General features: G+C 41.0%; 2 protein-coding genes across 5 annotated transcripts in view; one reads left to right on the top strand and one right to left on the bottom strand.

Annotated features, from left to right (window-relative positions):
• Positions 1 to 717: 717 nt before the first annotated feature.
• On the top strand, positions 718 to 2,446 carry NT5C (5', 3'-nucleotidase, cytosolic). The gene is made up of 5 exons (XM_051995134.1): positions 718 to 940; positions 1,233 to 1,333; positions 1,427 to 1,487; positions 1,819 to 1,933; positions 2,050 to 2,446. The coding sequence occupies exons 1-5, from the start codon at positions 755 to 757 to the stop codon at positions 2,205 to 2,207; spliced, it is 621 nt and encodes a 206-aa protein (XP_051851094.1). The 5' UTR covers positions 718 to 754; the 3' UTR covers positions 2,208 to 2,446.
• A 658-nt stretch (positions 2,447 to 3,104) lies between these two features.
• The window catches only part of ARMC7 (armadillo repeat containing 7), a 37,109-nt gene continuing 25,565 nt past the window's right edge, over positions 3,105 to 14,648 (bottom strand). For all 4 annotated transcript variants that reach the window (XM_051995130.1, XM_051995129.1, XM_051995132.1 and 1 more), the window contains one exon: positions 3,105 to 4,305. In XM_051995130.1, the coding sequence (XP_051851090.1) occupies positions 3,968 to 4,305 (338 nt within the window). In that variant the 3' untranslated portion in view covers positions 3,105 to 3,967. The remainder of the gene's footprint in view (positions 4,306 to 14,648) is intronic.

Consider the following 14,648-nt stretch of genomic DNA (forward strand, 5'->3'; position numbering starts at 1 on the left):
ATCTAGAGATTGACAGCAGCATAAGCCCTTTGGAATGATAACATTACAGGTCCAGCTATGGTCAGATGTGGGGGTCCTTACTTGGCTCCCCAGGGTTTTTCCCCCCCACTGCACCATGACATCCTTAGGGAAGGGACGATGTTTTTAATCCTCTGCTTACAGAAAAAGAAAGGTGGCTTTCCAAGGAGGGCTATACACCCCACCACACACAGATTCACAGATTATACATGGAGGGATCCTGGCCCTTTTGTGTTCACTTATCTGACTTTTCATGACCCCATCTGAGATTTTCTTGGCCGAGACTATTGGAACGGTCTGATATTTCCTTCTGCAGCTCATTTTACAGATGAGGAAACTGCAAACAGGGCGAAGTGTCTGAGGCCAGATTTGAACTAAGGAAGAGTCGTCTTCCTGACAGGGGATGACTTCGGCCCTGTATCCACCGCACCCTCTAGCTAAACCTTGAAATTAATTGCCACTGTCGCCGGGCTTCCCAAGTTAAAAGGTGATCTGCCTCCCCGCCTGGGGGGGATACACTGAGGAAGTTTGGGCTGCCAATTAGCCTCTCATTAGCCGCCCCGCGGAGACTAGTTACCTCGAAGTGCTCCCCTGGCGGCCCCAGGAGGCTCCGGGGAGTGGAAGAAGGTGACACCCGCCTCCCAGGCCCCGCCTCCCAGGCCCCGCCTCCCCGGGCCTCGCCCCGCCTCCTACCTTTGCAGCCACTGCTGTTCCGGGTTGGCGGCACTCCTGGAACATGGAGCTGTCGAGAGCTACTCCTTTAAGGGTGCTGGTGGACATGGACGGTGTGCTGGCCGACTTCGAGGGCGGCCTCCTGCGAGGCTTTCGGCTCCGCTTCCCCCAGGAACCCTACGTGAGCCTGGAAGAGCGGAGAGGCTTCTCGGTCCGGGAGCAGTACGGAGCCCTGCGGCCCGACCTCGCGGTAAGAGGGACCGGGCCGGGTCAGCTCCGAGACTAGGGAAACCCCGGTGGGGCTCACACCGCCTCCCTTCCTCCCCTAGGCAGTATGGTCCCGGCTGAGCCCCGGGAGCGCGGGAGCGACCGAGCCCTTCCGGGGCACTGAGGAGTCAGCTCTTCCAAACTTGCACCTTGCCCTCCTCTGGCCCTCACCTCTGCGGAACTCTCGGGAGCTCGGGGACTGGCCAGTTGCCCCTCTACTGGAGTGAGAGCCGCAGCGTGGGTGAGGAGGCGAGCTGGAACATTGTGTCTTTCAGGACAAAGTGGCAAGTGTGTATGAAGCGCCAGGGTTTTTCCTAGATCTGGAGCCCATCCCTGGAGCCTTGCAAGCCATGCAGGAAATGAAATGCATGAAGGAGTAAGGAAATGTGTGGGGAGGTGGAGGGAGGGAATATTGAAACTGAATCAATTCTTGGGAGCCCCCGTTTCTCAAAGGGTCTTTTTTTTGCAGTACTGAAGTCTTCATTTGCACAAGCCCACTGCAGAAGTACCGTTACTGCATTAGTGAGAAGGTTGGACTTTGTTGGATTAGTATGTTTTAGAATTTAGAGACTCTTAAATAATGGGTGGATGGACCAAGTTTTCTAAACCCTGAATTGAAACATTTCCCACCAGACATATCTTAAGATACGGAGGAATGGGGGAGGGCAAGGGAAGAAACGGGATTATGTACTCTCGGGCCATGTGCTTTTCCAGTCAGGTTACGGGCCAGTTTTCTTACAATTTTGCAAAACTACCAAGTTTATCTATTCCATTTGCCTTGGCGCCCCAGCTCACTGGAAGGAAGTCAAAGCTTGAGTGTCAGAATATGGCTGACCACCCCACTCCTCTCCATTACAACAGTACCACTGGGTGGACAAGTACCTAGGTCCTGAGTTTGTGGAACGAATAATCATGACCCGGGATAAGACGGTAGTGGCGGCGGACCTGCTCATTGATGACAAGGATACTATTAAAGGTTGCGACATATTCCTTAGAATCTTTCAAGATGCAGGTTTACCTGCAAGCAGAGGAAGTTTTTTGTTGATTGTTATTAGAAAAATACTGTGTGATTCCATTTTCTTTCTGCTCTAGGCCAAGAGGAAAACCCAAGCTGGGAGCATATCTTGTTTACCTGTTGCCACAACCAACACCTGAACCTATCCCCCTCCAAAAGAAGGCTTCATTCCTGGAGTGACAACTGGAGAGCCATCTTAGACAGTAAGCGGAAAGTAAGACCAGAACAAGACTGAAAAGGCATCTTCAGTAGGAACAAATGGAGCTCTGTAAGCCACATCAGCCCATATAGGCAAGAGTGACTTCAAACAGGAGAGCCGATTGGAGGAGAAAGAAGCTGAAATCAGCCAGGAAACAGATTTGTAAGGGTAACCTCCCCAGCACAGATCGAACTATCAAACCTCCAGAAATAACTGTACTGGTATCACAGTAACCATATGGGTCACACATTGTTAATAAAATATTTTGACTCTGAGGTCTGCTGTGTCTGTTTGGAACAATGAAAGGGGTAGAATGCCTAATAGTTCTCTTCTAGTACATTAATCCATTCATTCTCTTGTTGTCTTAAGTGCTGCCTTTATTCTATGATTCTTTGCCCCTTCACACACACACACACATGTGCGTGCACCAAATCTTGGGCTCCTGAAAGCCTTCTGCAGATGAAGGTACAAAAAGGAAACAAAGTTCTCATCCTTTATTGCAGGGATGGGAGAATATGAGAAGGGAATATTGTTTATAGTGTCTCAGATGAAGCTGAGCTGTTGGTTGGTTTGCCTTTTTTTTTTTTTTCTTTTCTAGTTCTTTATTGTAAGGAAGAGCTGAATGGTTCCCCAAGTATAGGGGAATTGGGAAGGATCATTTGGAAATGGATTCAAGGTAAAAAACCTAGATTGATTGCAGTTATGTGGCACAGTGGATAGAGTGCTGGGCCTGAAGTCAGGAAGACTTTTTAACTTTAAATCTGGCCTCATTAACAGTGTTACCCTGGGCAAGTGACTTTACCCAATTTGTCTCAGTTTCCTCAGCTGTAAATGAGCTGAAGGAGGAAATGGTAAACCAGTCCAGTATCTTGGCCAAGAAAACTCCAAATGGATTCACAAAGAATTAGAGATGACTGAACAGGAACAAGTAAGAAGCATCAATAAAAATGAATTTATTTAAAAGAGGCAGAAATATACAGTCATTTAAGGCCTCAACTCTCAATGAAAACTAGCACAGGTAATGATTATACAAACATCTAGCAATTCATTCTAGATAATAGTCTCATAAACATGTAACATGCTTAATAGCCTTTTTACTGTATGTCTTTGGTGCCCACATGAGTTGAGATTTATCCATTCCTAAAGAGCCAGAGGTTGCATTAAATAAAGTTGATTTTACATCAAGCTGAGGGGGCAGAGCCTAAAGAAGGTGGTTGGAGGATTAAAAATGGCTTAAATCTCTGATCATTCCTACATGTTCTTGGACACAATCTCATTTGATCCTCACAATGATATACCCATTTTGTAGATGAAAAAATTAAGACTCACAGACTTCCTGATCTAAACTCAGGAAGAATTTAGGTCCTGGTTAGTTCCCTTTTATACATTATTACACCTATTAGAGTAACAAAACTATTTTTGATATCTCAGTGCTTTGTAGTTATACCTTGCAAATTATAAGGGGACATAATTCCCCAGCCTGAAAGGTATGAAACCCTTGACTGTTATCTGTTGCCAGAAAATGGCACAGACCTCAAGGTAGTCATACACTTTGTCCTGAGATTCCTCTTCCAAAACCTTTCCTTCCTACCTCTCAAGCTGCTTTATGGTTTGATGGGACACTTCTGAAAAGTCTTGTGATATTTTGTCCCTCTAACTGACTTAAACTGATCTTTTTCCCAGATTGAATTTCCCTTACTGACATTATCCTTCTAATAATTCTCTCCACCAACACTATGGGGCCTGACTGATAAGCCATGGTTCCTGAGGATGGACACTACTTTCCTAACATAGTATCAGTCTTTTGGGAGTGGGATGCCCACAGCACTGTGTGCACTGAGATTCTGGGCTTTCTCCACCTGGCTAGAGGAGCAGTAGTCTTCCAGGAAGATGGTAGCCAGATTGCTAAGTCTCTTATTTGCAGAGAGGGAGAAGCGTAGCATGCATTCTACCACAGGCAGGGCTGTGAGTTCCTCGATGGACTGCGGAGTGCTCAGGTACATGAGTGTTGTGACTGCTGACATCACTGTCTCCTCATTGGAGCTGGACAAGCAGTTGATGATGGGTTTGATGCCTCCCATCTGTAGAATATATTCTTTGTTGACTTTATCCAGGCACAGGTTGCAGAGGCCACCTACAGGACAAAACAAGTCAAGCATCTTGTTGATTTCTGGACCATAATCGTGAGCAATGTTGGGAGATGGGGAGACAAGAATGGGGAGGATGCCATATTTCTGCAGTTCTAAAACTTATTTGAAGAATCACATCACAGAATTTGAGAGCTGGAAGAAAACTGTGGCATTCTAGTTCAGTAGAGAATTTCATTTCAGTCATGTCTGACTCTTCATGACCCGATTTGGGGTTTGCTTGGGAGAGATACTGGAGTGATTTGCCATTTTCTTTTCCCATCTCATTACAGATGAGAAATTGAGATAAATGGTGAAATGACTTGCTCAGGGTCAAACAACTAGTAAGTGTGCAAGGCCAAATTTGAACTCAGGAAGATTCCCTTTCTTTAGCCAGTTCACCCACTCTGCCATCTAACTGCCCATTCTAGACCAACCCTATCCCAAAATGAATCTCCACCACAGCATACCTGTTAAGGAGTGATGAATTCATTCCTTTTTTTTTTTTAATTATAACTTTTTATTAACAAGATAAATGCATAGGTAATTTTTCATCATTGACAGTTGCAAATCCTTTTGTTCCAACTTGTTCCTGCTTTCCTCCCACCCCTTCCCCCAGATGGCAGGTTGACCAATACATACATGTTAAATATGTTAAAGTATGTTAAAATACAATATATGTATGCATGTCCAAACAGTTAATTTGCTGTATAAAAAGAGTCGGACTTTGAAATAGTATATAATTAGCCTGTGAAGGAAATAAAAAATGCAGGCAGCCAAAAGTAGAGGGATTGGGAATTCTATGTAGTGGTTCATAGTCATCTCCCAGAGCTCTTTCCCTGGGTATAGCTGGTTCAGTTCATTACTGCTCTATTGGAACTGATTTGGTTCATCTTCATTGTTGAAGAGGGCCATGTCCGTGATGAACTCATTCTAAAGACTATGGGGATTCTATCATTTTGGATATCTCTTTTAAGAAAATTCAGTTTCTACTTGAAAAAATCCACTGAGGGTAAACTCACTACTTTCCAAACAATCTACCCCATTTTTAAACAGATGATTTCTGAGGTCCTAGAGGGCCCATGGGAGAGAGGTGGAAAGAGCAAACATAAAAGAAGAATCTAGCCTTCTAATACTGAACCTCAGGATTTGAGAGGATTCTGTCAGAAGACAAGCAAGGCAGGAAGACTAACTTTCATCACTTAAGCCTTGACTTTCTCCTGGAATTTCTATTTCTTATTGCTCTGAACCTTCTTTTTCCCCAACAAGTGGTGTATAAATAAACCTATTTAACAAAAGTATAAGAAAAAACAATGCCTTTCAGTCCCCTTTAAAAAAAAAAAAAGAATTAAAAAATAAAATTCCAAATGGAACTTTTACTAGAAATTCATAGGAAAAAAATAAGTTCAATGATGTCCGTGTTTTTTGGTTCTTGATCTTGATTAGAGTTTAAACCCAGGCATGGCTGAATCCATATCCTTCCTTCTACCTTGTTAGCTATACCCAGTCAAAAAAGCAGCTGAATATGACATCATCCCACTTTACCCACAAGCATCTGCCTTGTCTCTTCCTCACCAATCCAATTTCTCTTGGAATCCTCACTAAAGTTCCTATTTTTTGTCTCATTGGTAGAGCAGAGATGATAAGCTCATTGGCTCTTTTCATTCCCAATATGATTATAAGTATGATGGAATAATATCTGTTGGTAGTTTTTCACAATTTGGGTGAGATCTATTCTTCCTCCTTTTCTGGTACATGGATTAGCTTTCACCAAAAGGAGACAAAGCTGTCACCTTGGACCTGATTTGTCCCCACTTCTATGATATGGCTTCTGCTTTTTGGATGGATGGCTTTTAGGGCCCACTAACTCATGGAAGGAAGTGGAGAAACCAAAGTTTCATCTAAGGACCCAAAAATGTTCCACCCCTGAGAGTTACATGTCCCAGTTCTGTTAGGCAAAGTAAATTGCCACAAACAATAGTGTGTGAGTACCTCATTTCATCCAACATGGATCCTAAACCCACCTCCTCACCCCAGCCACTGACAACCCTCCACTGGCTTCCTTCCCCACTGCCAAATGAATATGGTGAAAGCTTCTGAACTCAACCCTCCAAGGCCCCTCCACTAGCCCCCAGATAACCTCATCTTTATTTCCTTCCACCTATTGTAAGTTTTACAACCAAACAACACTCTTGGGTATTTTCAAACTATGCCTAAATATTTCCATTTCTGACTTTTTTTGTTAGGATCAGAATCGAAGGATTGGATTTGAAGAGAGCATTGGAAGGAAAGAACAGAATTCAGAGATCTGGATTCAAATTCTGGTTCATGTGCTAAGGAACAAGTCCATTCAGCTTTCAGAGCCTTAGTTTCCTCAATCTGAGTTTTTAAAAAATATAACACCATTTCCTTCTCCAGATACTTTTAAGAGAGGATAACAAGCATACAGGCAACAAATTGAACAAACCAACCCCCATCTTACTAACTAGCATTTATATAGGGCTTTAAGGTGTGCAAAATATTTTGCAAATACTATTTCATCTGATCCCAGCAACAATTCTAAAAGGCAGGTGATTGTAATTATACTCTTTCTATAGAAAAGGAAATTGAGGCAAACAGAGGTTAAGAGACTTGTTCAGGATCACTTGGCTAGTTTCTTGCTATTCCTCAAACAACATACTCTATCTCCTCATTCGGGGCATTTTCACGGCTGCTACTTAAGCATGATCTTGCTCCTCATCTCTGCCTCCTGGCTTTCTTCAAATCCCACCTACTACAGGAAACCTTTCTCAGTTTCTCTTAATTTTAGTGCCTTGTCTCTGTGATTACTATTTAACTTATATATAGCTTGTCTATACAGTCATTAGGCAATTAGGTGGTGCAGTGGACAGAGCTCCAGGCCTGGAGTCAGGAAGACCTGAGTTCAAATAAAGCTTCAAATACTAGCTGTGTGACCCTAGGTAAATCGTTTAACTCAATTGTCCCATCTGTAAAAAATGAGCTGGAGAAGAAAATGGCAAGCCACTAATTATCTTTGCCCAAGAAAATGCAAATGGGGTCACAAAGAGTTAAATACAACTGATGAACAAGCATAACTGTAATTGTCCCCCTCATTAGTCTGAGTTCTGTGAAGGTCCGGGCTGTCTTTTACCTCTCTTTGAATTCCTGGCTGAGAGCACAATGCCCACAGTATCTGGCACATAGTAGGCATTCAGTAGATGTTTACTGCCTGACAAGTATTTGTCCAGGGCTGTATTTGAACTCAAGCCTTCCTGATTCCCGGTGTTCCGACATTTTACCACCTAGCTGCTTTGGTCTGCTTTCCTCCAGATGTTAGCCTCAAACGATCAAAATTTCCATGGGGTTTGTATTCACCTCCTGCTGCCATCACAGTTGCTTGTTTCTTCTTTCTTGAATGCCAGACACTCAGCTCTCTTATTCAACCACTTCTCACCTCTACTGTTCCCCCCAATCTAGCACTGTTCCTTTTCCAAAAAACTACAACCTTGCTATATAACTCATAGAAGAACTCTCCCAGACACTGCCTGAGGAGGAATAATTTGCTTTGCCCTGGCCTCCAGCTGTCTTTGAGACCACATTCCACAGATTAATTGCAGTCTAAGGACAACCAATTATGCAGAAAGGGGTAGCTAGATGGAGCAGTGGATAGAGCATTGGCCTTGGAGTCAGGAGGACCTGAGTTCAAATTTGCCTTCAGACATTTAACACTAGCTGTGTGATCCTGGGCAAGTCACCTAATCCAATTGTCTCAAACAATAAAAAATGAATTGCAAAGTGTACAGTATAGTCATTAACAGCTGTGGTTACTAAAGCAAAACCTCCCATTCTGAAATTGTGAACCTTGCTTGCCTACAGCACCATATACCTTGGAAGAATATGAAAATCATTTTTAGTTCAAATGAAAATATTAAGAAATAAATATTTCTCCAGTCTAAAATTCTGTCTAGATAATAGTATAAATATGTATGCATATATTGGATTTAACATATTTTTACCATGTTTAAATATATTGGATTACTTGCCATCTAGGGGAGGGGATGGGAGGAAGGGGAAAAAAATTGGAGCACAAGGTTTTACAAGGGTAAATGTCGAAACATTACCTATGCATATGTTTTGAAAATAAAAAGCTTTATTAAAAAATAAAATTCTATCTAGATTTTCTAAAGGAAACTATATTAATACTGAATAAAACTCTTAGGAAATACTTTGCACTAAAATTCTTTCCCTTCTTTAGTATCTCTTTGGGGTATAAGCCCAGTAGAAACACTGCTGGATCAAAGAGTATGCACAGTTTGATAACTTTTTGAGCATAGTTCCAAATTGCTCTCCAGAATGGCTGGATGTGTTCACAATTCCACCAACAATGTATCAGTGTCCCAGTTTTCCCACATCCCCTCCAACATTCTGCATTATCTTTCCCTGTCATTCTAGCCAATCTGACAGGTATATAGTTTAACCTTCTTTCTTATAGGAATTATGTAAAAGGTTAAGAAGGAAACTCTGGAAAATGGCATAAAGGTAGTAATCAATCTCTGAATGAGAAATTCCTAGATCTTCTCCTTCCTGTTTAATGATCTACCTGATGGCAGGACCCTCTTTCAATATTTCCTAAAGAGATTAGAATATTGAAAGGTCCCCTTTATTAATTTAGATCCTTAGACCAGCTGTGAGAGAATCCTTGAGGGAAGTGGCCAAAGGGAGATGTAAGATGAATTAGGAGAATGACCCTCTAGCATGACTACTGTACCGTTAGATGAAGTAAAAAATTAAACTTTGAACTGTGTAAGCATATTTATGAAATCCTCCTTGTTCAAAATTCCTATAAATGTTACTTAAAAATGACTTATGAGGGGCAGCTAGATGGCACAGTAGACAGAGCACCAGCCCTGAAGTCAGGAAGACCTGAGTTCAAATATGACCTCAGACACTTAACACTTCCTAGCTGTGTGAGCCTGAGCAAGTCACTTAACCCCAGTTGCCTCAGCAAAAAAAAAAAAAAAAAAAAGATATGTTAGAAACATGACTGAAGGCATGAGGGGACTCCATCACTTTGCATATCTCTCTGTAGCAGATTAATGCTTGAATTTAGATTCATGTTCAATGAATGAAAAGTTTCTGGCAGACCTGTGCCCATAACACAGAACAGATTAACCATTTAGTAGTCTCATCAATCATAGTCATCATCTTCTAAAACCAGAACTCTGCTGAGACAAGCCAAGCCAAGGTTATAAGTTCAGGGACAGTCTTCCTGTTACAATTGTCACAGTCAAATAGCAAAAGAATAGCAAAGTAGGAAATGTAATCATTCCAAAAGGGAAGATAAATAACAGAAAAGTCCAAAGAAGGGATAATTTAGAAAAAGTTTTGGAAAATTAAGGTGTGAATTTGCATAATTAAAAAAAGTCACCTAAGGTGATCTTTTACTGTTGAAAAGCATCTGTAGCTACTCACTACAATTTTCTATTCAGTCATTTAGACACAGTGAACAGTTGAAAGGATGAACTCCCAACTCTCTTAAACCCAGAAGGGAATGAGGAGGCCTGGGTGACCTCTTAAGAGTTTAAGAGTTTAGAGCTGGCAGGGACCTTGGAGAGCTCCTCTCAGAAGGCAAGATTCTATTCTCTGGTTCTAAACTATGGAAGATGAACAGTCCTTAAAAGACAAAACCCCCAAACCTTCTGGGACATAAAAAGAGATCTAATCTTAAAACTGGAACACAGAGGTCATAAATTAAGGAAGGATAACAGTAGCTTACACTGATGTAGAGTTTGGTTTACAAAGCATTTTTGTCAAAGGAGCAATATTTACCCCCACCATATGCTAGGCTAAGTGTTTCCTTAAAAAGTATCCTAACTATTCTTGAGGCTTAATTCATCCAGGGGTTTGGACCACTGAGTTCCCTTTCTAATGACCTGAGTATAAAAACTAAGAATCTCTCTCTATATATGTATATGTATAAATAATATAATTATATTAATCTATATTTAATATATTTTATATAATACAATATAGTTAATATAATAAATACATTCATATATTCATAATAAATAAATAATGGTATAAATAAGTACATATACACATATATATGTATAAAAATATACAAGGAGTCAGAGCTTCTCTCTCAGACTTCACACATAATAGAGCACAGCCAACATGGAGGCCAGAAAGTGACACTCAACTGAATCAATGCAGAATATACTTTTCATGCAATGTCTAAGTAAATTCATTTTTAAAAATCAGATGTACTATGAGTAACTTGTTTTGTTTTAATCCTGAACCGCAAGACTGATCTGGGTCAGGCCTGGCCCACCTAGCTGGAGGGGACAGGACAGCCAGTTGGCACAGTGGATAGAGCACCAGCCCTGAAGTCAGAAGGACCTGAGTACAAATGTGACTTCAGACACTTAATACTTCTTAGTTCCTAGCTGTGTGACCCTGGAAATAATAATTATCTCAGTCAATTAATAAACATTTATTAAGTGTCTACCACAGACCAACAAGCACTGTGCTATGTACTGGGGAAATAAAGGTAAAAGATAGTCCCTGACCTCAAGGAATTCAGTCTAGTGAAAGAGTACAATTGAAAATTGATTTCAATTCAATTTTAAGATGCAAAATTTAATTTAATATAAATTTATTTGTTATCATTCTTTGATTATACCCCTACAAGTCCAAAGTCCATACTTTACTTTATTCCACTCCTCACCTACAACCAGAAGAACCGCCTAAAGGTCAAGCTTTTGTCCTGTAATTAGCTGCGTACAGAACCTAATTCTATTGTGAATTGAATCTCTACCCTTGTTTGATAATTTCATCCTCTACCCACTAACCCAGAATTCAATTTCTTTGGTAATCTCCTCCTATTATGCAAATTCGAGTTGATTCAATCAAAGCAGTGCCAGCTGGTGGCCGACTACACCAGTTAGTCTGCAGACTAACACTATCTATCACCTGAAGATTACTCCTTTCTCCTAAAAAGGAAATAATAGGAGGAGCTGAATCCTACCTCCTTATTAAAATGTCTACCAATGGGAATTGTGATGATGTAATGTCAGACCAATCAAAAGAAGACACACTTCTGGCACTGGAGATTTTGCTCTGTTGTCTTGCTAATTGTTATAAACGACCAGGTCAGCCCTCACTCAGGGTCTTTGGTAGATGAGAGGGGCCCACTGATCCAATTTATTATCATGTTCAGAACCATGCCTTTTAATTTGGCTTTAATTTCATTTGACAGGAGACAATGTGGAAATAACTATGTACAAATAAGCAGGATAAAATGTACAGCATAAAAAGGAAATAATGAACAGAGAAAAGGCACTGGAATTAAAAGGGGTTGGGAAAGACTTCCTGTAAAAGTAAGATTTTAACTGGGACTTGAAGGTAGCCAGGGAAGCTAAGAGACTGAGATGAATAAGGAATATAACAGGCATGGAATACGTATCTAGTGAAAAAGCCTGGAGCCTAAAGATGGAGTGTTTTCCTTGAGGAATGGCAAAAAAAAAAAAAAAAAAAAAAAAAGCCAGTATCACCAATCAAAGAATGTTTATTTTGTGTGTGAGGAGGCTAAATTATGAAGGACCTTGAATGCCAAATAAGGATTTTGTATTTGATCCTCGAGGTGATAGGGAGTTAAAGGAATTTATTGAACTGGGGAGTGACATAGTAGGATCACTTTAGGAAAAATCACTGAGTTACTGAGAGGAGGAAAGATCAGAGTGGAGAGAGAGTTGTGGCAGACAGAACCGTGAGCAAGCTATGGCAAACAATCTGTCTGTGAGGAAAGAAATGCCTGAATCAGGGTCACAGCCGTTTCAGAAGAGAGAAAGGGGCACAGTCTCCCAGGGCCATTGTATGGATCAAATGAGAAAGGATTTGCAAAGCACCTTGCAAATGTTAAAGTACTATATGCACACAGTATTTAATAAATGCATACTGATTTTTTTCATTAAAAAAAATAAAGCCCTATGTAAATGTTTGTTAGTTATTATTAAATAATTTGCTCATGGTCACAAACTTACTAAAAGATAAAGCCAGGATTTCATTTTAGGTTCCTTTGAAGTGGTACCAGGTACTAAATGATAATATGAAATAGATTTGGAAGAGCAGAGTAGTTTAGTTGAGACAAAAAATTCATGTCATAGTGATGAGGCAAGTAGGTGGGTTGGTAGAGAAACCCTGAAATACTTATAACATTACTCCCTGAGGCAAGTAGGGAAGAACACTGATGGGGATCAGTTCAATCTTATAGCCTTATCCTCTATGGAGGTCGTGGGTAGCCCCACCTTGCTATGTCCAGTCAGAAATCCAAGTTATGTCAAATTTCTGAGGTTAAATTTTTCCCTATAAATCTGTCCATGACTCATGTCATCTTTGCTGAATCCCTTTGGGTTAAGTTTACAATAATACTCCGCCTCTTGATGCCTTTTTCCTTCCCCCACCCCATAACTCATGGTGATTTTTTCTCCTTCTAATTCTTTTAGGATGCTAAACTTCTCTAAGGATTGAGCCTGTCAGTTAAGGGCATATTCTAACCTCATGAAGTGTCTTTTCTCTTGGTTAACTGTGAATTCTGATGAGGTCCTGAATGATGTTTTGGACCAAGAGGAACTAGAGAATTGATCCCTGAGGTAAGCAGGCAGGGGAGCATTTTAGCTTCCCATCCTCCAGGGAAGTTGTTCAGTCTGAAATCAAGTTATGACAAACTGCTGAGACTCACCCTCTGCAGAGGTCTCAAGCAATCTTGATGAGAGGAGCCCCCAAACTCTTTCTCTTTCTCTCTCTCTGACTTTGGGAATGAGCCAGGAGGTAAAGCACTTGAAGGAGAAAATCTCCTTAACCCTGCTTCAATGAGAAACCACCCTAGGGAATAGGATAGAGTGGTTTATCAAGGTGGGATTGGTTCAGGACTGAGTTATAGAATTCCAAACCTATTCAAATGAAGACCTTCTATTCAATTCAACTCAAACTGTACCCAGCCCCATTAAGAGCAACCCCAGTTTGTAGCCAAGGTTTAAAAAGAGCCAGTCTAAAACCCTCTCTTTGCAGAGGTCCCAACATGCCATGCTATGCCAAGGAAACTTCTGCCTGATGGAATAATATTCTCTTCCAGTGTTACCCTCTCTTTATCCTCACCTATTTCCCTAAGGAGACTTTATGCCTCTCTGTCAGGATTTCTCTACTAGAAACTTTACTCCCAATGCCAACAAACCTCTTTTATCAACCTAGGTTTTTGGGTTTTTAAATTCCTTTACAAAGGATCTCTGCACCACCAGAAGTGGATTCCCCAAAACTCCCTACCCTTGTGCCAAATCCCAAGAGGGTGTAGGGGAGCCAGACCTCTCCATTTGGTTCCTGAACCCTGAATCTGCCACCAGACCTTATTATTTAACTCCTTGACTACCAGGAACCCTAATCTCATTTTGGTTCCCTAAATCTAGACCTCTTCATTTGGTTCCCTGATCAAAGGGAACCCCCAAACCTAAACCTCATCAGTCTCACCTTATCTTGATCTGTCAGAAATCCCAGTCATATACCTGAAATTAAATTTTCCCTAAAAAAAATCTACTTATGGGCTATCCCCTGGCTGCTGCTCACCTTTGGGTCATAGCCAAACTCTACATTACAGATCACATCAAATTTCACTAAGAAGCCTGCCTTTTTCCATCATTAATTGTTAAAACCTCTTTCTTGTCTAATTATATGCTCTTCAAATCTATTTCACATTTAGCATTCCTGGTGTCTTTTATACCTTTTCATTTTGTCTATAATCTTTTCTCCTAAATAAACCTACCTTTTGCCAAAGACAATGACCTCTGTGAATTCTTCACATGCCCAAACCCCAACATTTGGTGCCTTCATCAATCTTATTATCTGGTGCTAAACCCCAAATACATCACTTGGAACTAGGAATTGCTACTTTGAACACATCAATAGGCATCCATCACAGGTTACACAGGTCATGCAAAGATAGGGCAGAGCCATAAATGAATAAGAACAAGACTTTTTATAGCTCAGGAGAGATGGAAGAAATGGGGGACAGGATCTAGAGAGCAAGGAGGAACTTGGGAGGAGTTGGGGAGAGGTCTGGGAGGGATCAGTGAGGAGCCAGGTAGAATCGACATGGCTGGCCAGCTTCCAGAATTGTCTAAAGATATGCTAATCAAGATAGTCGCAGAGAAGAACTACTAACAATGAAAAGCCAAATGAGCTCCAATTTCTAGACATTTTGTGCTTAACTAGACAGTCTGGGAAACTGACCTGATTATAATTGATTTTAGCAATTTCTGAGAATAAGTTCATTTATGGTTCATATCACCTTGTTTCCAAA

This window comes from Antechinus flavipes, chromosome 4 (genome assembly GCF_016432865.1).
Source record: "Antechinus flavipes isolate AdamAnt ecotype Samford, QLD, Australia chromosome 4, AdamAnt_v2, whole genome shotgun sequence".
NCBI classification, from domain to species: domain Eukaryota; kingdom Metazoa; phylum Chordata; class Mammalia; order Dasyuromorphia; family Dasyuridae; genus Antechinus; species Antechinus flavipes.